Source organism: Scyliorhinus torazame, chromosome 16, assembly GCF_047496885.1.
Source record: "Scyliorhinus torazame isolate Kashiwa2021f chromosome 16, sScyTor2.1, whole genome shotgun sequence".
Taxonomy (NCBI): Eukaryota; Metazoa; Chordata; class Chondrichthyes; order Carcharhiniformes; family Scyliorhinidae; genus Scyliorhinus; species Scyliorhinus torazame.
Window position 1 is genome coordinate 159440858 of NC_092722.1, and position 25513 is coordinate 159466370.

A 25513-nucleotide genomic window follows, 5' to 3' on the forward strand; every position below is an offset into this window, starting at 1 on the left:
CATCAATATTTCTAGCGTTTGAAGATTTTATGCATCTTTCTGATAAATCATCCACGCCTGAAATAATAATTACTCTGTTCTCTCCACAGGTGCCACCTGGCATGCTTTCTAGTATTTTCTCTTTTTGTTTCAGGTTTCTCGTGTCCTCTAGCTGGCACCTCAGGTCATTGTCTTCTGCAATTAAAAAGCTTTACCATGCAAGCTTTGAGTTTTGGCAAAATGAAACAGGAAGTTCACTACGTTTTTCAGGCACACGTTTACTAACAGAAAACTCACAAAGGTAAGGTGAAATTGATATCCTCTCTGAGTTGAAATTTCAAACCAAAGTAATTGTTTCTTCAATAATGGTGTTCCGTTCACTCATTAATTAATACAGCGAGATAGTTTGCTTTCTGTTACTCTTTAGGATACAGGAAAAAGAAGAGCAAAGGTCACATAAACAGGCATTGTTAGCCCAGCCACCAACAGCACCTGAGGAAAACATAAGGAGCATTAATTTTCTTTGCTACAAAAAAACTATAAAGAATAAGTTATTTTTAAGAGAATGCCAAAAGCTGTTTTTATATGGTGGCCTTTGTTTTGCAAAGAGGGCCTAACACTGCATGTATGCACTGGCTGCCCTGACACAGTATAGATCATGATGTTGTAGACATTGTCCAGCACAACAAATATCAAGATGTCACCAACAAAACATGCTAATGCTACAGCAGAGCATTAATTAGGCAATTGAGATCAGCAGGTAGATCCAGTGATAAACAGATTCTCCTTGTCACTGGTTAAAAATTTATCAGCTGTATGTCTGCTACAATGGTTCATGCTGCAGGTGTGAATGGCCGAAGAGCACCATAAAAATAGTATATGAATTTCCGCAAACCATGCAGAGAGAAATATTCCATGCTCAGTAAATGTTTTTAAAAAATGATTACTGCTATACATGGGCCAGAATCTTACGGCCCCTCCATGGCGGGTCTCCTCCCCTCTCCCCCACTCTCAACAGATGTAGTGAGCCATTTAAATCTCCATCCGGTTCGGCGGGACTATAATATCCCGCCTGGCGGGAGGGGCTGTAAAACCCTGGCCTTGGTTTCACCATCACTTCCCCCATGCCCACAGTGGTAGATTTAAAAAAAATCATTGATGGGATGTGGGCATTGCTGGCTGGATCAGCATTCATTGTCCATCCCTGATTACCCTTCAACTGTGTGGCTTGCTAGGCCACTTCAAAGGGTATTTAAGAGCCATCCACATTCAAATGGATCTGGAGTCACATGTAGGCCAGACCAGGTAAGTAACAGCAGATTTCCTTCCCGAAAGGGCAGAAGCGAAACAGATGGGTTTTTAACGACATAGCGACCATGGTTTCATGGCCATCATTAGACTTTTAATTAATTGAATACAAATTTCACCATCTGCCATGGTGGGATTTGAAACAGGATCCCTTTGAATATCACCCTGGATCTCTGCATTGCCAATCTAGTGAAAATACCACTGCCCCCCACTCCCCCCACCTTGGAAATGATTGCACCCATTGTACCACAAAATGAAATGTCACTTGGTTAATTCATAATGATTAGGTTATATTATGACAATTATTAGTAGGATTTAAAAAACCCTGTGAAAAATCATCATTTAAGACATGGAATTAATAACGTACCTTACTGAGGCTGGATTTTTTGGTAACACCAAATTTCTGGCATATGTAACCAGTACTAAAAACTTGCCATTCTTCCTTTACCATCGCCTGCACTTGGATATCATACTTCACTTTACGTTCACGTCGTAGGCTGAAAGCATTGTGTTCAGTAATTCCAAAAGGTATACTTGAGTCTGCAGGATTTATTCTCTGGAATGAATGAATTTATTTATTTAATGCAAGTGAAACAAGGAGGAATAATTTCAAGACTCGTGGATTGTTTGAACACCTTTTCTAGCTCTAAGAGTGAGGGAGCGAGTTAGCAGAGACTGTGGTATGGGGAAAAATCTGGGAATGCGGTGGTCCTGGCAAATTCAATGGCAGACTTTTATCATCATCTATTTTCTGCCCAGCAGCCAGCAAAATTGGCAGACTGGTTGGATAGGAACTGTGAGGGTGTGGTAAACCACTGTTGTACTTATATTAGAGGTTGTACGGTAGAACCTGCCCTACAGGTTCGCCTGTGGCCCCTGCCTGCGGGCTTCGCCCAGGAGGCAGGGTATAAATATGCGTGTCCTCCAGCTCGCAGCCATTTCGCCAGCTGCTGTGGGAGGCCACACATCTGATGGCGATAAAGCCTCAGTTTGGATTCAACTTTTGTCTTTAAGTCAAATTGAGGGTTAGCACTCAGCAATTAGAAAAGATCAGGATATGGGCAGGGCTCTTGAAGCACAATAATTGGGAGGAAAGGAGAGATTGTGGGGGTAGAAGGGTAGGTGGGAATCAGTAATTAGAAGAAAGTATTATGAGCAAAAGGGGAACTCAGAGCACTCCAACTGGGAGAGGGAACTGTATTGGAGGTTGAAAGTTAAAGATCAGCTGATTGCAGCCGTGAAGAAATGTCACACTCAGTTGAATGTTTTGCTTGAGAGGCCAGAGACAGCACTCCATAGAATACATAAAATCCATAGAATCCCTACAGTGCAGAAGGATGTCATTCAGCCTATCATGTCTGCACCGACACTCTGAAAGACCACTCTACCTAGGCCCACTAGCCCACCCTATCTATGTAACTCCTATGTAACATCATGGCCAATCCACCTAGCCTCCACCTCTTTGGACACTAAGGGGCAATTTACCATGGCCAGTCCACATAACCCGCACATCTTTGGACACTCCTGCTTCTCCAAAGTCACATGCATTACTACAAAAGTATTTCCCTGCTTAGCCTATCTTCCCCCATCTTCAGACTTCTCAAGCCTCAGGAAAACAGGCCAGATGGCATTAAATTTAAATCAGGTTCTCAGTTGGTTGAGATATTAGAATGAGATATCTTGCCACAAAAGCAGGGCTTCCCCATGCCATGCAACCCAACTCCAAAACAATGGTAGCAGAAGAATATGTGACGGATTGAGGTCATATTATACGATGCAAAACTTTTAATCCACTGACACTCCCTTGCCCATCGTGTGGGGGACTAACATCGACACAATATTGCTGTAAAAAACAGTGGGCTGGATTCTCCGATTCTGGGGCTATGTCCCCACGCCGGCTTGGGCACAGTGGCGTTTTATGCCAGGAAAACTGCCGCAAGTCGGCCACCAATTCCCTTTTTGCTGGGGGCTAGCAGGACGACAGCGTAGAGCACCCGGCTCCAGCTGCTGCTACACCCAGGAGAATTACCAGGTTTGTGGCTGCGCATGCGCACGGCAGCGGCCCACAGCGGCCGCGGCGTGCTTCATGCCGGAAACCGCTGGCGAACCCGGTCAGGGAAACAGTCCCCCATTCGGCTGGCTAACACGCTCTGGACTACCCCCCCCCCCCCCCCTCACTGTGCCGCCAGCCCCGAATAATGTCCCTCCCTGCTCGCGGATCGGTCCTCCCCCAATTGTGGCGGCACTGGACTGAGTCCGCAGCCACCACGACGGGTTCCCGTCGGGCGAGACCATGAGGGAACCATGCCGTCGGGAACTCGGCGGGTTGGGGCAGAGCATCAGGGGGCGGGCCTCGGGCAATGTCCTGAGGCTGTCGGTACGTGGCGCAGGCGGAGCATCGCGAAAGCGGCGCCGCCCCCGATTCTGTCATAAACGTGGATTCTCCAGCAGTTCGCCGAATGCGATTTTGCTGTCAGCGACAGGAGAATCCAGCCCAGTATTTTTCTATCCTTCATTAAAAGATGAATAACAGATTGTGTATATATGTGTATTTTGTGAATTTCTAACTGACATGAAAATATTGAATGAAATGAAACCAGAACACAGTGAAACAAAGGAATCTGCGTGGTATTCACAAATTTGTATAATGAATGTAAATATCGGCCATACCCAAAAATCAATACAACGTAATTCTATTAAAGGTCCCAATTATAAATATATTTGCTTAGATCCTTTTGCATGGTGATTTAACATGGGTACTACAATTACATGAAACGCTGGCCACTAATATTTTCCCTCCCACTATATTGTCTTGTTTTTGCAAAAATCAACTGCCTACTTGACTTTCCAGACTGAATTCTTCTTTGAACTGCAAGCACTGTGCCAAAATGAACGTTCAGTAAGGAAGGCCAAATATCTTTCATACTTCCAGGCAGGCGCAGTCCAACATTTCTGCACTCAGGAGAGTGTACAATTAATAATAAAAATAATCTTTCTTGGTGTCACAAATAGGTTCACATTAACACTGCTATGAGAATCCCCTAGTCGCCACAATCCAGCACCTGTTCTGGTAAACTGAGGGAGAATTCAGGGGCGGGATTCTCCGATCCCCCGCCGGGTCAGAGAATCGCCGGGGGCTGGCGTGAATCCCGCCCCCGCCGGTTGCCGAATTCTCCGGCACCGGATATTCAGTGGGGGCGGGAATCGCGCCGCGCCAGTCGGCGGGCCCCCCCCGGCGATTCTCAGGCCCGCGATGGGCCGAAGTCCTGCTGCTGGAATGCCTGTCCCGCCGGCGAGCATCAAACCACCTCTCTTCCCGGCGGGACTAGGCGGCGTGGGGGGGGGCTCCGGGGTCCTGGGGGGCGCGGGGCGATCTGGCCCCGGAGGGTGCCCCCACAGTGGCCTTGCCCGCGATCGGGGCCCACCGATCCTCGGGCGGGCCTGTGCCGTGGGGGCACTCTATTCCTCTGCGTCGGCTGCTATTGCTCCGCCATGGCCGACGCGGAGATGAACCCCCCTGCGCATGTGCTGGGATGACGTCAGCAGATGCTGGTGCTCCCACGCATGCGCCAACTCGCGGTGGCCGGCAGAGGCCCTTCGGCGCCAGTTGGCATGGCGCTAAGCCCCTTCCCCGCCGGCCGGCGCGGCACAAACCACACCGGGGCCGGCCTAGCCCCTGAAGGTGCCGGAGTGGTTCACGCCACTCTTCGGCGCCGGGACCTCCGCTCCGCTGGGTAGGGGAGAATCCCGCCCCACATGTCAGTTACTTTGCTGATCTGCATTTCTTTCTTGCACAGTTAATATGGGCTGGATTTTAGAACTTTGCCCCAACAGGCATGTTTTCAGCAGTGGGCCATATAAAATTTACATAGGGCTACCCCACATATCTTCCGATTCACTCTCAACCTGATGGCCTTTTTAAAAAAATATATATTCTCCTTTTTCACATTTTCATCAAATTTACACCCACCTACAAATAATCAACAAGAACAAATACAATGGCAATCCCCGGCCAACAATTTCCTTATCCCACCCACCCCTAAAGGGCCCCCAACATTTTAAATAAAAAACACAAATGAAAAAGAATGAGGGATCCACCATCAACCCATGTATAATCATCAATAACTCAAACCCCTCCCCCCCAACTCCACCCCTCCAATGGTCGATGTTATCCAATTCATAGAATTTCATAGAATATACAGTGCAGAAGGAGGCCATTGGGCCCATCGGGACTGCACCGGCTCTTGGAAAGAGCACCCTACCCAAGGTCAACACCTCCACCCTATCCCCATAACCCAGTAATCCCACCCAACACTAAGGGCAATTTTGGACACTGAGGGCAATTTATCATGGCCAATCCACCTAACCTGCACATTTTTGGACTGTGGGAGGAAACCGGAGCACCCGGAGGATACCCACGCACACACAGGGAGGATGTGCAGACTCCGCACAGACAGTGACCCAAGCCGGAATCGAACCTGGGACCCTGGCACTGTGAAGCAATTGTGCTACCCTGAATGCTACCATGCATTCTTGAAAATGCATGATAAACAAAGACCATGAGTTGTAGAACCCTTCCATCCTTCCCCTCAATTCGAACTTCACTTTCTCGAGACAAAAACGCCAGCAGATCTCCCCGTCACGCCAATGCATAGGGCGGAGAAGCTGACCTCCACCCCAACAGGACCTGCCTTCGGGTGATCAGTGAGGCGAAGGCTAAGACATCTGTCTCCGCACCCGCTTCCAACCCATTCATCTTAATTGCCTGTACCCGACCTGTCAGCAACAGAGGAAGACCATTCCACCTTGCCAAATTCGCTTTCACCCTCCCCACCAAACTAGTAATATTAAACCTACGGAGCCCCCTCAATCCCAACCTGATAGCCTTAATATGGTAAGCAGACAGGTGCCTAAATGAGCAGCCTGCCTGCCATTTTGAAAAAAATAATTAATGGACAATTGAATAAGCCAATTGATCAAATATGATGCTGCCCATGGAATAATGCGATTGTTGTAGGCAGGTGGGCCAGAGTGTGGAATCAACTTTTTTACCATCTGAGGTGAAATAGTAATAAAGAACAGTGGAGCATCCTTTGAGAGGAGCTATCCTGTGTGAATTGCGGCTACCCACACATGATAATACCTTTCCACCCTTTGTGTTTCCCTGCCTGGCCTCCAAAGCCTGTACTCCCACCTGCCTCACCACGCCCATCCCCCCCTCCCCGACAACCAAAGGATGCATGGCCACTTCTCCCCCCCCCTAAGGTACTTGATCCCTTCTCCCTCTCCACACACCCCCAGGGTGTCTGATCCCTTCCAATCCAAACGTCTAAACGTATCTTAGTTCAGGATTCATTGCTCTTCATCCTGGGGCCTACTTGCAGTTCCAGCGGCACCCACTACTGAGTTGTGGCACTCCTGGGACTGCTTGAGCTGCTGGTTAACTTGATCAGCTGGCAACCCTTGAGGGCAGGACTCCCTCCCACTGGCCGACTGCTTATTAAGGCTGCCAGTGGTGTGTTGTATCTGTGGGACTGCTTTTTTAAAAGTTATTTGGTTTGCGGCCAACTTTTAAGAGGATGCAGCAATACCCCCTCCCCACCCTCTGTAAAATTCACCCTTAGAAGTCAATTCATTTTATGAAGTTTTTTTGCACATATGGGAAATGTATTTAACACTTGTGTAAGCCTCTTGTGAATGTCTCTGTGTTTCTTGCCGATGTGCACCATGCCAAATCTCGATTAGCCAAAAGAGTAGCACTGCTGGGTGGCTGCCTGCCATCTGATGAGCTGTTGGGGTACAGATGCTCTTGTGCCATCTAACAGTAATCAATCCATGTAATTCTGATGGATCTGCATTTGTACTAGTACTTTTCACTATGGGTCTCACAGTCCCAGCAGTGCCACAACTCAGTAGTGGATGCTGCTGGCACTGCAAGCAGGCCCCACAAGACAAGCAATGAATCCCAAGCTAAGTCCTTAGTTTGGGTTGTTTGGGTTGTAGGGGATCAGGCACCCTGCGGGGGTGGACGGTTCAGGCACCCTGCTTCAAGGCAAAGTTGGTACATAATCAGGTGTGTAGTCTTGAATAAATAGTGGACCATACAATTCAATATATGTGAGAGAAGAACAGTTGAGTAATTTGGAGAATCCAGAAGATATTTGGATTGTGATTGTGATTTGAACAGTGCATAAAGGTTCTGGTATGGAATCATTTATTTGATTTAGAAGATACGTTAAATCAATTTATTCATAAACATTGGCAAATCTGCTCAGTAAGGTATATTATGCAAATGCTTACATATTCAGACTACCACCTGCTTTCGACAGAGAGCAAAGTGAACTCAGTAGTCCCTAAAGTACACTTGAAAAGCACTGATAAGCTAAACATCAATCACCTTCATCACTCTGACTTGAAACAACCACTTGCACAGATACACACATAGCAAGTGGTTATGGTCAAGTTGAGGAGGTACTGCGGGCAGCATGGTGGCGCAGTGGGTAGCACTGCTGCATCACGGTGTCGAGGTCCCAGGTTCGATCCCGGCTCTGGGTCACTGTCCATGTGGAGTTTGCACATTCTCCCCATGTTTGTGTGGGTTTCGCTCCCACAACCCGAAGATGTGCAGGATAGGTGGATTGGCCACGCCAAATTCCCCCTTAATTGGAAAAATGAATTGGGTACGCTATATTTACAAAAAGAAAGTTGAGGATATACCGCACAGTGAAGCAGTGGCCTGTTCTCATACCTTGTGATTTTTGTGTGCCCACTTTTTACAAGCTTTCAAGATCTCAAAACAAATTCTCCAAGTTGACAGGAAGTTCTGTCTTTCAGTGTCAATTGTCGTGCTAAGCTGCCTGTTTTGCATATTTTGAGTGAAGGCTGCCAACACCCAAACCTGCTGATGTCACAGTGGTTACAAGGACATCCTGGGCATTTTCCAAAAGCCTGAGAATTATCAAACCTTGCGACACATTTCATCTGTTAACTGCTTGAGAAGCATTAAGAATCAGAATCATAGAATGGTTACAGCACAGAAGGAGGCGATTTGGCCTGCCAGTTTTCTGGAATGAGGAACTCAGCTAGTCCTGCACCCCGTGCTTTATCCCACCACCCTGCAATCTTTTTCTCTGCAGATAATTATCTCCAGTTCTGTTTTGAAAGCCACGATTGAAATCTGCCTGCACCACATGCTCAGGAAATGCATTCCAGCTCCTGCGACCACTTACTGCACAAAAAGATTTTTCCCTTATGTCATCTTTGATTCTTTCGTCATTGCCCCTAAATTGGTGCCTTCTGGCTCTCGACCCTCTGCTTCTCTCTATCTACTCTGTCCTGACCAATCATGATTTTAATACCTCTAACAAATCTCCCCTCAACCTTCTCTTCCCTACGGAGCTTCTCTAGACCCTCATCGGCAGAACCATCCTTGTATGTCTTTCTACACCCTACTGGCTTCACACCCTTCTAAAGTGTGGTGGCCAGAATTGGACACAATGGGCTGGATTCTCCGATTTGAAGACGAAGTGCTGACGCCGGCGTGGGAACAGTGGCGTTTTACACCCAGAAAAATGGCGCAAAAGCTGCACCGATCCTGCGTCTGATGGGGGGCTAGCAGGCACGCAATGTAAACCCCTCGGCTTTACCTGCGGATACGGTCAGAGAATTTCCAGGTCCATGGCCGCGCATGTGAATGGCGGCGGCCTGCAGCGGCCGCGCCGTGCAATGTGGCGGGGGTCGTGCGCGGACCCGGGCTGCCAAAAACTGCCCCCCTTTGACCAGGCTCGCCACCCCCGGAACACCCCCCACCAGTGCCATCAGCCCCCGCCAACCCCCCCCCCCCCCCCCACCCCCCCACCACCGGAATGGCTCCCACCCAACTGTGGCGACGCTGGACTCAGTCTGCAGCCGCCACGCCGGGTTCGCGAAAATAAATAGGATAAGTGTTCCAAGCCGTCGGGAACTCAGCCCATTGGGGGCAGAGCATCAGGTGAGGGCCTCAGTTGACGTCCTGAGGCTGTCCCAATGGCGTGCGGCGTACTCACGTTTTCGAGGGGCGCCGCCCCCGATTTTGGTGCAAACAGGGATTCTCCAGCCGATTGCCGAACGCGATGTCGGAGTCGGAGACCGGAGCATCCCGCCCAATATTTCAGTTCACACCAATTATAAAGGTTCACTATATCTTCCTTGCTTTTGTACTCTTTCCCTCTATTTACAAATACAAGAAGCCAGTTTGTCTAATCAGACACTTTCTCTTGTGGCTGGATGCCCTTTAATCATTTGTGCATGTATACACACAGATCCATCTACCCTGTAACTCCTTTAGAACTGTGCTCTTTATTGTACATTTCCTCTACCAAAATAAATCACTTCACACTTCTGTTCCAGGCAGGATAGGGAGGCAAACTGAACTTCTTTATATTTCTCACCATCTGTTCGTAAGCGGGGGTGTTTTAATTTTTTTAAGTAGATTGTGGTGTTATTCCCTAAACCCTGTTTGTGAAGTCAATTTTAAACTGCCTCACAGCAAATTCTCTTTAAGGTTAAATCCAAAGTATTGTTTGTTCATATATTCAAACCTGGGGGATGGTTGTCACAATTACGTACACATACACAAGCATACGCGGGCGGCACAGTGGTTAGCACTGCTGCCTCATGGCGCCGAGGACCCGGGTTTGATCCCGGCATCGGGTCACTGTCCGTGTGGAGTTTGCACATTCTACCTGTGTTTGCCTGGGTCTCACCCCCACCACCCAAAGATGTGCAGCGTAGGTGGATTGGCCATGCGAAATTGCCCCTTAATTAGAAAAAAAAAGAATTAGGTACCCCAAATTTATATTAAAAAAACACATACACAAGCACACAAGGAGATAGGAAAGAAAAGATTTACGACAAGGAATCGCAAAACGAAAAAGCATAGAAATGGATATTAATTAACATGGACCTCAATTCCAATGAGGGTTCCTTCCCGAATCAGTTAAAGTTCAAAGGGGTTCAGCTAGATGAAAGCAGGAGATGGATCCACAAGATGAGGTTTGTACACAGAGACATAATCCGCTCTACAATGGCAGGAATCTTCCAGAGAACCAGATTTCAAGGTGGTTTGAACTTGAGGCAGGCTTAAGAGTCAGTATGGATGCTGACAGCTGACTGCCCTGGGAGTCCAGGAATGTAACATGAAAACTTTCCAAAGGTAAGAGGAATTTAGGTCCTCTGGTGTTGCTCATTGATGAGTCAGCATTGGGTTAAAAATGAGTTCCCATATCTCTGGTCAAAATCAATTGTTGACCTTAGTAGATGGCAGTTGTTAGCATCTCCACAGGTAGAACAGATTTTGATGGCTCTATCTTTGTTATAAGTTCAGACTGGGTACTGGCACACCAATTTAAAACTAAAGTTTGACTAACTTTGATGTGAAAAAGCAGAATTAGGCTTTCTTACAAATTCAATTTGACAAGATTTTTTTGTGCAATCTAATTATCATGAATACCTCTGTTAAAGTTGAGTTTCTGAGAATAAGGCGTGATTCAACAGCCTCATCGTGCCCGACTTGGTGGTGGGACGAGGCGGTTGGATATGCAAACATGCAACCAATGAACACTTAGACTAGGACACAACCAATGGGCAGTCAGGACTCTCAGAGGTGGCATCACCACAAGGGGGCATGACATAAACACTATAAAAGGGATGAGGCACTCACACCCTGCCTCTTTCCACAGACAGACATCTAGAGAGTTAGACAGGGTTGATCAGCAGTATCACACCCCAGCACGTGGCTTAGAGCAAGCTCGTTCAGTTAGACTGAGTTACTGCAGTTAGATTAGCAGAGGGTCAAACTCATTTGAGAACTGTGTTGATAGTTCAATAAACACGTTGAACTTATTTTAGAGTCTGGAGCATGCTTTAGTTAAGACAGCATCAAGTAGCAGCCTGTGTTATCCGAAGCAGCATAACGCAACATGATACCTGGAGTAACTGTTCAATCTATTTAGTTCAACTCAGCAAGATCCGTGACAACCAGCTACTGAATTCAGGCACAATGGACAAGATTCAGGCTCCTCATCAGCTCAGGACCACCAGCAATCTTAGTGCCAACTGGCGATCATTCAAGCAGAAATTTCAACTATACGTGGAAGCATCCAACCTCAATGGCGCGACCGATGCTCGGAAGATAGATCTTCTACTCACCACTGCGGGTGACCATGCGAAAGAGATCTTCAATTCATTTCACTTTTCCGAAGGGCAGGACAAAACGAAGTACCAAACTATCCTGGACAAAATCGACGGCCACTGCGAGGTGGACACCAACAAAATTTTCGAGCACTACATCTTCAAGCAGAGGATGCAAGGTAAAGATGAATCCTTCAACTCCTAGCTAACTAACCTTAGACTGCTAGCGCAATCCTGCAATTTCGATGATATCACTGACTCCATGATCAGAGGCCAAATCTTTTTTGGAGTCCACGCTGATGCTCTGCGAGAGCAATTGTTGGAAATCAAGCACATGACCCTGCCAGTCGCGATTGAAACGTGTACTGTGCATGAGCACTCTAAAAATCGCTACTCACAGTACAAAACGGCAGAAAATGAAAAACAAGCCTCCCAAGAGGTGGAGAGTGTTCAGGCCATCTCCCGGATGCAGCGCCTCCACATTGACGAAAGCGGCCATTTCGCGCGCTCTTCCCGGGGCCCGACGCATGCGCAATGCGATTGGGAACACAAAGCTGCCGAAAACTGCACTGCACGGTGCAGACATCCGAGAACCGCACCACGCATGCACAATGACGCACTGAGCATCATGACGCCGACGTCATGACGTGTGCAAACTGCGGCACCGCCCATTTAAAAAAAAACTGCCCTGCAAGTTGTCATGATATTCAGGTAAACATCATGATGTAAACATACACACATACTGATGGACAGATCAATGGACCAATCAATACACACACAACACCACAGCCAATCACAGGCAAGAGCATACACACTATAAAACGGGGAACACGACACTTCCCGTCCATTCCAGCAGGAGACAGCTCAGAGCACAGAGCTCACAACAAGACACTCAGAAAACCACCATGTGCTGAGTGCAACTCCAAGATAGTGTTAGGGATAGGTCCACAGATTCAAGGGTTATGCTCGAACCACAGTAACCAGTTTACCATTGTAAATACTGTTAGTAGTAAAACTGAGTTGTACCATCCGCAACCGTGTTGTTTCGCCTGTGTAGCAGAGCACCCAACACAACACAAGTTGAGAGGGTTGTTAAGAAGGCGTACGGTGTGTTAGCTTTTATTGGTAGAGGGATTGAGTTTCGGAGCCATGAGGTCATGTTGCAGCTGTACAAAACTCTGGTGCGGCTGCATTTGGAGTATTGCGTGCAATTCTGGTCGCCGCAGTATAGGAAGGATGTGGAAGCATTGGAAAGGGTGCAGAGGTAATTTACCAGAATGTTGCCTGGTATGGAGGGAAGATCTTATGAGGAAAGGCTGAGGGACTTGAGGCTGTTTTTATTAGAGAGAAGAAGGTTAAGAGGTGACTTAATTGAGGCATACAAGGTGATCAGGGGATTGGATAGGGTGGACACTGAGAGCCTTTTTCCTCGGATGGTGATGTCTAGCACGAGGGGACATAGCTTTAAATTGAGGGGAGATAGATATAGGACAGATGTCAGAGGTAGGTTCTTTACTCAGAGAGTAGTAAGGGCATGGAATGCCCTGCCTGCAACAGTAGTGGACTCGCCAACATTAAGGGCATTCAAATGGTCATTGGATAGACATATGGACGATAAGGGAATAGTGTAGATGGGCTTTAGAGTGGTTTCACAGGTCGGCGCAACATCGAGGGCCGATTACTGCGCTGTAATGTTCTATGTTCTATGTTCTAACACAAGTGGCAAACGCTGTTTAAACTGTGGGAAACCAAACCACTATGCAGCCCTGTGCAGATCTGCACCACCAGTCAGGAGCCAGCGCTCCCAATTCTGACAGCGGCGCATCCGAAGTGTGCAACACCGAATGCATAACTCTGATCCAGGCAGTGCGACGGATCCAGATAATGAATACCTGATGAATGACTTTCCGAGTGGGCATTATTACAAAATGCGAATACGCCACACCGGACACATCGCAAGTCCAATCAATCCTGGCCGTGGATTCTGAGAACGAATGGCATGCAGTGATGACGGTCAAATACTGCCCCATCCAGTTCAAATTGGACACAGGAGCCTCCTCCAACCTGATTTTGCAGGTGGACTTCAAGAGAATCAAGAAGCCTCCCCACAATCCTTCCAGCTGCCTGCAAACTCCTGGACTACAATGGAAACGCAATCAAGGCACTGGGGTCCTGCCATCTGCAGGTGTCCAGCCGACACACACAAGCAAGCTTACGCTTCGAGATTGTTAAACCAGACAGGGCGTCCCTGCTAGGTGCGCACGCCTGCAAGCAAATGAACCTCATTCAAAGGGTCTACACCACGACGCCGTCCCATTCGGATCTTCAGGCCAGCATCGACGACATCCTAACCCAGTACCCAGATGTATTTGGGCATGCTGCCGTACGAGTACAAGATTCTACTGCGGCCTGGTGCCAAGCCAGTGGTCCATGCACCACGACGTGTCCCTGCTCCACTGAGAGAGCGCCTGAAGGCAGAGCTCACGAGTCTACAACAAAAAGGCATCATCTCCAAGGTCACTGAACCAACCGACTGGTTCAGTTCGATGGTGTGCGTAAAGAATCCTTCGGGGGACCTACGCATTTGCATTGACGCCAAGGATCTAAACAAAAACATTATGCGGGAACATTACCCCATCCCGAAGAGGGAAGAAATCACGAGTGAGATGGCACACGCGCGCGTCTTCACAAAATTGGACGCATCCAAAGGATTTTGGCAAATTCAACTTGAAGAATCCAGCAGAAGGCTCTGCACCTTCAACACGCCTTTTGGCAGATTCTGCTACAACTGAATGCCATTTGGCATCAGCTTGGCATCAAAGATTTTCCATCGCATCATGGAACAGATGATGGAGGGAATGGAAGGGGTTTGTGTCTACTTTGACGATATCATAATCTGGCCCACAACCCCAGAGAAACATGTGCCGCGACTCAAGAAAGTATTCGGACGCATACATGAACATGGCCTCAAGCTAAACAGGTCCAGCTGCTGTTTTGGGACATCCACGCTGAAGTTCCTGGGTGATCAGATTTCGCAACACGGTGTGCGCCCAGACACAGACAAAAATAAAACCATCGGGGTAAAGAAAGTGGAAGGCGGAGCACCGAAAGCCAAGCTCACCACTGCACCCATCCTTGCATTCTTTGACCCAGACCGAGAGACCAAGATGCTGGTCAGGATGGCATTGGGGCGGTGTTGCTTCAAAGAGACGACACGTCATCCTGGGTAATGGTAGCATATGTGGCATGGGTAATGACACCCACTGAGACCAGATATGCGCAGATTGAGAAGGAGTGTTTAGGTCTTCTCACCGGCACCCTCAAATTTCATGATTATGTCTACGGCTTGCCAACATTTACTGTTGAGTCTGGTCCACATCATCCAAAACGACCTGAACGCCATGACGCCACGTTTGCAGAGAATTCTGCTCAAACTCCGGAGGTATGATTTCAATTTTGTGTACTCACCTGGCAAGGAGCTCATCATCGCCGTGCACTGTCCCGCTCCGTCAACTCACCCAGTGAACCACTGGAGATCATCCAGCACATTGAATTGCAGGTACAACTGTGTGCAAGCACTCTCCCGGCAACAGATGAGAAGATCGTTCTCATCCGAGAAGAGACGGCCAAAGACCCCCTGTTGCAGTGAGTCATCCACAACCTCAGCAATGGCTGGCAGAAAGCGCAATGCCCTCAATTCTACAAAGTCAAGGACGACTTGACGCTGATCGACGGCATCCTGCTCAAGCTGGACAGGATAGTCATCCCACTACGTCCCCAGAGCATGGTGCTGCGGCAGATTCATGAGGGACACCTGGGCGTAGAAACGTGCAGACGCAGGGCCCGGCAAGCTGTCTACTGGCCCGGCATCAACCAGGACATCACAGACATGGTCCTGAACTGCGAAACCTGTCAGAGGTTCCAACCATCGCAAAGCAAGGAGACGCTCCAACCACATGACCTAGAGAACTCTCAGTGGCCCAAGGTTGGCATTTACCTATTCCACGCGAATGATCGCGACTATATCTTAATCATCGATTACTTTTTTAACTATCCTGAGGTGCTGAAGCTGCCAGACCTCACCTCACGGACCGTCATCAAAGCGTGTAAAGAGACATTCTCACGGCATGGCATCCCGAACACCGTCATGAGCGACAATGGCCCGTGCTTCCACAGTCGAGAATGGTCCCGTTTGCCAAGAGCTACAATTTCAGGCATGTCACCTCCAGTCCGCACTATCCGCAGTCCAATGGCAAAGTCGAAAAAGGGATGCACAGCGTTAAGCAGATCATCCACAAGGCCTCAGACTCCGCTTCCAACATACACCTTGCACTACTTGCGTACCGGGCGACTCCCTTGTCCACTGACATGTCGCCAGCTCAACTGCTGATGACCAGGGATCTGCGGACGCTTCCATCCATACACCTGCCCAACCTTGATCACCTCCCGGTGCTGCAGAAGGTGCAGCAGCTTCACGACAGCCAGAGCAGGGCTATGACGCACATGCCACCGATCTGGACGTACTATCCCCGGCAGACACGGTCAGGATCAAGATACCGGATGGTGGGTGGTCTGCTCCAGTTGTCGTTGTTCGACAGGCCGCGCTTAGAACATACGTATGGCTGATGGCTCCATTGTGCGAAGGAATCGAGCATTTGTTTTATTTGTTCTGTTCTGTATTCCGCAGTCAGTCACATTAGACAGACACATTCACAAGTATATACATCTAAACAAAAAAGGGGGAGATATCATGATGTGCAAACATGCAACCAATGAACACTCAGAATAGGACACAACCAATGGGCAGTCAGGACACTCAGAGGTGGCATTATCGCAAGGGGGCATGACATAAACACTAGAAAAGGGATGTGGCACTCACACTCTGCCTCTTTCCACAGACAGACATCTAGAGAGTTAGACAGGGTTGATCAGCAGCATAACACCCAGCACATGGCTTAGAGCAAGCTGGTACAGTTAGACTGTGTTACTACAGTTAGATTAGCAGAGAGTCAAACTCATTTGAGAAATGTGTTAATAGTTCAATAAACACATTGAACTCATTTCAGAGTCTGGAGCATCCTTTTGTTAAGTAGCAGTCTGTGTTATCCGAAGCAGCATAACACAACAGCCAGGTCATAGCCTCCATGGACAGACATTAATTTATCAAATTCATCAATAATGAAAGCCAAATATATATATTTATACAACTTCAGTCAGTCTTTTTCACAGCATAGAAAAGAATACTAATTCACAGCAGAGCATGCAATGAATGTGTATTAAAATGCATAAAAATCAGTCTCTGGACTTCCAGTGACGGCATGTGACAGCAAGCCGCACAAAATGTGGCTCCTGTCAGGGTCCAGGTGTTTTGATCCTCTATGCCTGGTTTCTTCGGGAGATTTTGGGTTCTAGCCCAGTAGATTGGTGTGGAGAACAGAAAGGCAACTGAGGAATGTCAAAAGCCTTGTCGAGAAAGGAAAGAAACCCTTGCTGGTAGTCAGATAAAGGAATCTGGGGGAGAAAAGATGGTGGAGGCAGCCGCATCCACCATGTTTGAAACACTGGCTGGGGTTAGAGAGGTTTGGCAGGCAGATGGATGGCCAATTTGAGTGTCAAGGAAAAGATATTAAAGAGTCATTTAAAGCCACCATCAAGGAGGCATTGGGCCTGATTGGGAGCAGCTGGACAAGATTGCCAAAGCTGTGAAGGAACAAGGGGAGATGCTGAAGGACCTGGAGGAGGCCTTGTCGAGAGACCCCAACAAGGTTAGTCACCTAGAGCATGAGAGGCCCGCGGGGAAGGACCTGGAAAGGCCTAGGAACTGGGAGCAAGAGTTTTTGCTCCTTTAAAGAGTCTGAGCGCTGATGGATATGGGACCAGACTAAGCTTTGGAAAGCCTGGGTGAGTCAGGAATTCCACTTGGACTTTAATAGTAGGGCCCAGGGGATGGCGATCCTAAATAATAAGACAGTTTTGTTCCGGGCCGAGAGGGTTATAGCTGATCAGGGTGGACAGACGATACGTGATGGTTGTAGGGGCGTTAGAGGGGAAGCTGGTGGTTCCAGTGAATGTATATACCCCAAATCTGGACAATGTAATGTTTATGAAACAGTTGCTGGCTACAGTGTCGGTTTTGGACACCCACCAATTGCTTTTGGGAGGGGTGATATGAACTGTGTGTTGTACCCGAAGATGGATCACTCCAGGCCGAAATCATTGGTTCCGGCTGGGATGGCGAAGGTTTTGTCTGCATTTATAGAGGAGATGGGTGGGGCAGATCCGTGGCGGATTACGCACCCTGGAGAGAAGGAGGTCTCATTTTTTTCTTTGGTACAGAAGATATATTTGAGGATTGATTATTTTATTCTGAGTCAGAGGCTCCTTGCAGAGATGAAGAAGGCTGAGGACTCGGCGGTGGTCATTTCCGATCATGCCCCACATTGGGTGGAGCTGGTGTTGGAGGTCGGTCGGTAGGGAGAGGCGGTTAGACATAGGGCTGCTAACGGACTTTGAGTTCTGTGTCAGGGTTTTGAGGGCTATATGGGTGTATGTGGAACACAATGATAATGGGGAGGTTTCCTCCTCGATTTTGTGGGAGGCATTCAAGGTGGTGATCAGGGGAGAGACCATCGCATTTAAGGCACATATGGACGGGGAGGCGAGGAAGGAGCGACAGAAACCGGTGGATGAGATTCAAGGGGTGGATCGTAGGTATGCGTGGGACCCCAACCCAGAACTTTTGGCATGCAGGAAAAAACTGCAAATGCAGTTTGACTTGCTGACCATGGACAGAGCGGTGCAACAGAGCGGAAGGCGAAAGGGGTAATGTATGAGTATGGGAGAAGGCCGGCTGCCTCTTGGCTCACCACTTAAGGTGGCAGGACATGGCCAGGGAGATTATTCAGGTTCAGGATTTGGAGGGTAGGATGGTTTCTGCCCTGGAGAAGGTGAATGGAGTGTTTAGGGCCTTCATGACAGGCTGTATAGGTCACAGCCACTGGAGGCCGAATGAGGGATGGCAGAGTTCCCGGGGGTTTGGAGTTTGCCAAGGTGGGGGAGGAATTGTGGGAGGAGCTGGAGATACCATTGGGCCTGGAGGAGATTCAGGCAGCGTTGAAGCACATGTCGGCAGGGAAGGCACCGGGGCCGGAAGGGTTCCCGGTGGAATTTTACAAGATGTTTATGGATCAGTTGAGCCTGTTGTTGCTGAGCATATTTAGGGACTCTTCAGCATGGGGTGTCCTCCCAGAGACACTGGAGCAGGCGTCCATCTCACTGCCCCTGACGAAGGATAAGGAATCTTCTTCAATGTAGATGCCAAGTTACTGGCCAAGGTGTTGGCATTAATGTTGAAGCCTTGCCTTCCGGAGGTGTAGTGATATGTATATATGCTGGTATATAAAGAGTTAACAACTACATCATAGTTTAAGACAACCACTAGATGGCAGCACTAGATTTATGTATAAGCTTGTGGGGCGGGATTCTCCGATCAAATCACTGGGGGGGGCGGCATGAACCCCGCCTCCGCCGGCTGCCGAATTCTCCGGCGCCATGGATTTGGCCGGGGCGGGAATCGCGGCGCGCGATGGGCCGAGTGGCCGCCCGTTTTCGGCGGGTCCCGCCGGCGTATGTTACGACAGGTACTTACCAGCGGGACCTGGCTCCGCCGGCGGCCTTCAGGGCCCCCGGCGGAGCGGGGGGGGGGGGGGATCTGGCCCCGGGGGGTGCCCCCATGGTGGCATGGTCCGCGATCGGAACCCACCGATCCGCGGGTGGGCCTGTGCCGTGGGGGCACTCTATTCCTCCGTGCCGGCTCGGAGTTAGACAACACAACATTGGGCATGTTCGGCGACGAGAGAGACTGGAGGTGTCACAGCAAGCTGATTCAGCAATGGAGCCGAAGGATCCAGGGCAGGCTTCTTCCGAGGCACTTCGCGATGGACCAGCCATGAGCGAATGTCATCCAGGTGTCACCTCATGAGTCGTCCCCGGACACGAACTTGATAAGAGACTGGTCCTGTTGGACGGACGACCAGTGAGCACCAGTGTTGAAGTTACGAATGAACACCGCGTCGTCAGGTGCGAAGCAGCAAAGAGGCCGACGTCGAACTGGGCAATGCCCTTGCGAATCTTGGTGGCATGGTCGTGTAGGAGAATAAAAATCTTACCAGTCATGTGGCCATTGAGCCGGACGTCTATTTCTTGACCACCCCCCCCCCCCCCCCCCCCCCCGTTTTATCGTCTGCATGGCCCACTTTGCCAAACCATTCAATATTGGATGGTGAATCCTGCTGCTCTTTACAAAAGCGAAAACTATTAGCTCGGGAAAGAGGCACCGTTATTAGTCACTAAGAACCTCCGGAATTCCGTGGGCAGAAAAAGAAATGCGCAACCACTTGATGGTCATCCGGAAGGTGACCGTCGCCACCTTGTGGACCTCCAGTCACTCTGAGTGGGTGTGCACCAGGGCGAGAAACATCGAACCCAAGAAGGGATCAACAAAATCGGCATGCACGTGGGCCCAATGGCACCTGGCCACTCCCAAGGGTGCAGGGGTGCCGCCGCGGGGAGCTTCTGGTGCTCTTGACAGATGGAGCACTGCTGGGCCAACGTCTCAATCTCGGTGTTCAACTCCGACCACCAAACGTAGCTTGGTGCCAACAACTTCATTTGGAGACTCTGAGATGTCCGATGTTTCCTAATATACACCAGTACATTATGGTGCAATCACATACACACACTGATGGACATGCAGTAGGACCAACCAGCATACATAACACCGCAGCCAATCACCAGTGAGAGCACAAGCATTATAAAGACAGGGGACAGGAGAGTTCCAGCTCATTCTAGCAGCAGCCAGCTCAGAGCACAGAGCTCACAGCCTGCATCACAGACATTCACCATGTGCTGAGTGCCTTACTTTAGCTAATGATAGGAAAGGGTCCACAGTTAAGCTGGTGTTGCTTATACCCACGTTTACAGTATGTTAGCATAGTTGAACAGTTAATAAAATAGCATTACACCACTTCCAGCATTGTTGGTTTGTTTGTGAACCAGAACACCCAACACGACATGGTACAAGGAGTGGCCGCAATCTAGCACTTGTGAGACCTACCTGCAACTTCTCAGCATTCCGGCATCCTACAGCATGGAGAATATCATCCCACTGCCACCGCTCCGCATCGCTGGTAATCTCGGGGTAAATTGGAAGATATTTAAACAGCGCTTCCAGCTCTTCCTCGAGGCCACGGACAGGGGGAATGCATCGGACACCAGGAAGATAGCCCTTCTTCTCTCCACGGCTGGGCAACATGCCATCCACATCTTTAACTCCCTGACATTCGCGGACGACGAGGACAAGACCAAGTACAAGACGGTGCTCCTCAAATTTGACACAAACTTCAGTGTTGAAGTCAACGAAAGCTTCGAAAGGTACCTGTTCCAGCAGCGCTTGCAGGGTAAGGACGAGCCTTTCCAATCCTATTTAACACACCTCCACATCCTCGTGCAATCACTCCATGATACACAACCAGATTGGTTTTGGGGTCATATCGGACACCCTGCGTCAGCAGCTCCTTAAAGTTAAGCAACTAACCCTAGCGACTGCCATCGAGACCTGCGTCCTTCATGAGAATGCCACTACTCCTACACACAGGCAGCTGAAACGGCGTGGCAAGGGCCCCATGAGGCGGAACGGGTCCAAACGATCGAACACCTCCCGGGCCGCAGTCTGGAGGAGGGCAGCCATTTTGTGCGCTTTCCGAGGCCTCCCGCGCTTGTACGCGCTAAACGAGGGGACGGTGACGTGGAGGAACATGATGCGCAGGCCCGCACCATGCAAGACCGTACCGCGCATGCGCGGGTGGCGCAATGAACGCACTGACATCATGACGTGCGGCAACTGTGGCTTGGCCCACTTAAAGTGGCAATGCCCTGCAAAATCGCGACAGTGCCTACGCTCTGGCAGTTTTGGCCACTATGCTACCTGCTGTCGAGCAGTCCAGCCTGCCAACTCACAACGATTTAACCAGCCTCGCAGGAATGTTCGGGCAATCCAACCCACCTTCACCGAGTCCGATCCTGACTTCATGCAGACCAGTGACACCGAGGACAGGGAGCCTTTTTGAGTCGCTGTCATAACCAAGAACAGGCTGTCCCCGAATCGAAAGCACCAGCCGCTGTTGGTGCACAGCATTGATCCGGACGACGAGTGGTGTGCCACCCTGACAGTCAACCGATCCCAGATCAGATTCCATCTGGACACTAGTACTTCCGCCAATCTCCTCGCATGGTCAGCATTTCAAACCCTGGGGGTCAAACCAACAATTCTTCCATCCAATTGCCAACTGGTCAACTATAATGGTATAATCAACTATAACGTCATCCCCGCCACGGGTCATGCCAACTTGAGGTGACGCACAACTTGCGAAAAATCACCCTACCCTTCGAGATCGTGGGCTCCTCAAAGGACTCCCTGCTAGGCGCACAGTCGTGCAAGCTCAACCTCGTGCAGCACGTACATTCCCTCTCTCCAGAGGACACGTCTGACTTCCAAGATGCGGACTTCAGGGAGCAAATAAGTGCCATCATCACTCAACACCGAGATGTCTTCGAAGGCATGGGCACACTTCCCTACACATACAAAATCCTGCTCAAACAGGATGCCACGCCTGCGGTTCATGCACCGCGCAGTGTCCCAGCACCCCTCAAGCACCGCCTCAAGCAGCATCTGCAGGACCTCCAGGACCAAGGAGTGCTTTCCAGTGTGACGGAACCAACCAACTGGGTCAGTTCCATGGTGTGCGTCAAGAAGCCTTCCGGCGAGCCGACAGGCGCCGGAATGTGGCGACTAGGGGCTTTTCACAGTAACTTCATTGAAGCGTACTTGTGACAATAAGCGATTTTCATTTCATTTTCATTTCAGCTCCGGATCTGTATCAACCCGAAGGATTTAAATCGTAACATCATGCGGGAGCATTACCCTATCCCCAAGCGTGAGGAGATCACGTGCGAGATGGCTCTAGCCAACATATTCACCAAGCTGGATGCATCAAAGGGCTTCTGGCAGATTCAATTGGACAAGTCCAGCAGAAAGCTGTGTACTTTCAACACCCCATTTGGCAGGTACTGCTACAATAGAATGCCATTTGGAATCATATCAGCATCTGAAGTGTTCCACCGCATCATGGAGCAGATGATGGAGGGCATTGAGGGTGTGCGCTTCTATGTGGACGACATCATCAACTGGTCCACCACCCCGCAGGAGCATATCAGTCGCCTCCAACACGTTTTTAAGCGAATATGGGACCAAGGCCTGCGCCTCAACAGAGCCAAATGTTCTTTTGGCCAGACCGAACTCAAGTTTTTAGGAGACTACATCTCCCGGTTGGGTGTGCGGTCGGATGCGGACAAGGTGGCAGCCATCACGGCCATGCAGAAGCCGGCGGATAAGAAGGCGGTGCTCCGGTTCTTAGGAATGATCAACTCCCTAGGAAAGTTCATCCCTAACCTCGCTTCCCACACCACGGCTCTCCGCAACCTAGTTAGGAAGATGACGGACTTCCAGTGGCTTCCCGCCCACCAGCGTGAATGGGAGGAGCTCAAGGTCAGGCTGACCACCGCCCCGGTATTGCCGTTTTTCGATCCTGCAAGGGAGACGAAAATATCAACGGACGCAAGCCAATCTGGCATAGGGGCGGTGCTCCTGCAACGAGATGACGCCTCGTCATGGACCCCTGTTGCCTATGCGTCATGGGCTATGACCCCCACAGAGCAGCGCTATGCGCAAATCGAGAAGGAGTGCATAGGCCTGTTGACTGGTGTCGACAAGTTCCAAGACTACGTGTCTGGCCTTCCCCAGTTCACTGTGGAGACCGACCATCGCCCGCTGGTCGGCATCATCCAAAAAGACCTCAATGACATGACCCCTCGCCTACAATGCATTCTGCTCAAGCTCCGGAGATACGATTTTGAGCTCGTGTACACACCGGGTAAGGGCCTGATCATAGCCGACGCTCTGTCCAGGGCAGTCACCACTCTGTCCGACCCAGAGGGGTTCGTTTGCCAAGTCAACGCCCATGTGGCCTTCACCGCCGCCAATCTGCCGGTCACAACGCCTAACCCACATTCGCTGTGAGACTGCGGCTGACCCCCTGCTACAACGTGTGATGTGCCACATGACTGACGGATGGCTCAAGGGACAATGCCTGCAGTTCTATAATATTTGAGACGATCTGGCAGTCGCTGATGGCGACCTCCTGAAGCTGTCTACTGGCCTGGCATAAATGAGGACATTGCCAACACTGTGCTCAATTGCCCCACCTGTCAGCGGTTCCAGCCGGCCCAACCATGGGAGACCCTTCAGCTCCATGAGTTGGTCACGTCCCCTTGGTCTAAGGTAGGCGTGGACCTGTTCCATGCGCTCGGCATGGACTATGTTCTCATAGTTGATTATTTTTCCAGCTATCCCGAGGTTGTACGCCTGCACGACATCACGTCATCGGCTGTTATCCGTGCCTGCAAAGAGACCTTTGCTCGTCACGGCATCCCACTCACTGTGATGTTGGACAATGGCCCCTGCTTCGCGAGCCAGGAATTGTCTAACTTCACCAGCAGGTACAACTTTGTACACGTGACGTCCAGTCCCCTGCACCCCCAGTCAAATGGCAAAGCAGAAAAGGGCGTCCACATCATAAAGAGGCTCCTCTGCAAGGCTGCTGATGCAGGATCCGACTTCTGCCTCGCCTTGCTGGCCTATCGCTCGGCTCCACTGTCCACAGGCCTGTCACCAGCCCAGCTGCTGATGGGTCGCACCCCCAGGACCACTGTACCTTCCATTCACGTCCCAGACCTCGACCATGCTCCTGTCCTTCAGTGGATGCAACAGTCTCACGCGCAGCACAAAGCGGCGCATGACGTTCGAGCGACTGATCTTCCTGCTCTGGCGCCAGGTGATAACGTCCAAATCCATCTTCCGGAGGGTGGCTGGTCTGCGACTGCTGTGGTTCTTCGGCTGGTGGCTCCCCACTCATTCCTGGTTCGTCTGCCTGATGGCTCCATTCGCCGCCGCAATCGGCAGGCCCTTCGTCTGGTTCCACCGGTGGCTACACGATCCTCCACCGGTGCCACGCCCTCCTGTTGTCCCCGACCTGGACATTGTAGAGCTTCCGGATACTCTGCATCCTCCTCACTTGGCCGTGGCCCGGCCCGATCCTCAGCCGGTGGCTCCTGACCCACCTTGAGGCGGTCAACCCGAATTCTTCGCCCACCTCAGAGACTTGATTTGTGAGCCTTACAATGTTGGACTCAATGCTTTGTTCTTTCATCCTGTTTCAGCATTTCACTAGTTTGTTTATAGCATTCGTTATTAGTTTTGTTGTTGGTGTAACACCTTGTTTTTCTTTTCTCTGCACCAGGCACCTTCCCGTGTATATAGACTAGCCTCATGTACATAGTTATGTAAATACTGCACACACATGGTCAGATACACTCATTACACATTATTTATTCTCACATAGGCACATGTTCTTTGTAAAAAAAGGGGGATGTCACAATATACATCAGTACATTATGGTGCAATCACATACACACACTGATGGACATGCAATAGGATGAACCAGCGTACATAACACCGCAGCCAATCACCAGTGAGAGCACAAGCACTATAAAGACAGGGGACAGGAGAGTTCTCGCTCATTCTAGCAGAAGCCAGCTCAGAGCACAGAGCTCACAGCCTGCATCACAGTCATTCACCAAGTGCTGAGTGCCTTACCATAGCTAGTGATAGGAAAGGGTCCACAGTTAAGCTGGTATTGCTTGTACCCACGTTTACAGTATGTTAGCATAGTTGAACAGTTAATAAAATAGCGTTACACCACTTCCAGCATTGTTGGCTTGTTTGTGAACCAGAACACCCAACAAGAAACGATGTGAAGGTCCTTCAGCATGGCAGCCTGGCCTTTTGCTGGGACAACAACCCTGGCGCCCCATAGGATGATGCCCCCCCTCCCCCCCACGGTCACCTTGGACAAATTTGAGGAGAAAGCCTTCAGTGCTG

General features: G+C 49.8%; 1 protein-coding gene across 4 annotated transcripts in view; it reads right to left on the bottom strand.

Moving 5' to 3' along the window:
• Window positions 1-241: 241 nt before the first annotated feature.
• btbd16 (BTB (POZ) domain containing 16) overlaps window positions 242-25513 on the bottom strand; it is a 193668-nt gene continuing 168396 nt past the window's right edge. For 3 of the 4 annotated variants that reach the window (XM_072479309.1, XM_072479308.1, XM_072479305.1), the window contains 2 exons: window positions 1655-1843; window positions 242-471 (listed from right to left, as the gene is read on the bottom strand). In XM_072479309.1, coding sequence (XP_072335410.1) covers window positions 403-471; window positions 1655-1843 — 258 coding nt within the window. In that variant the 3' untranslated portion in view covers window positions 242-402. The remainder of the gene's footprint in view (window positions 472-1654; window positions 1844-25513) is intronic. The other variant, XM_072479306.1, reaches the window with a different exon arrangement.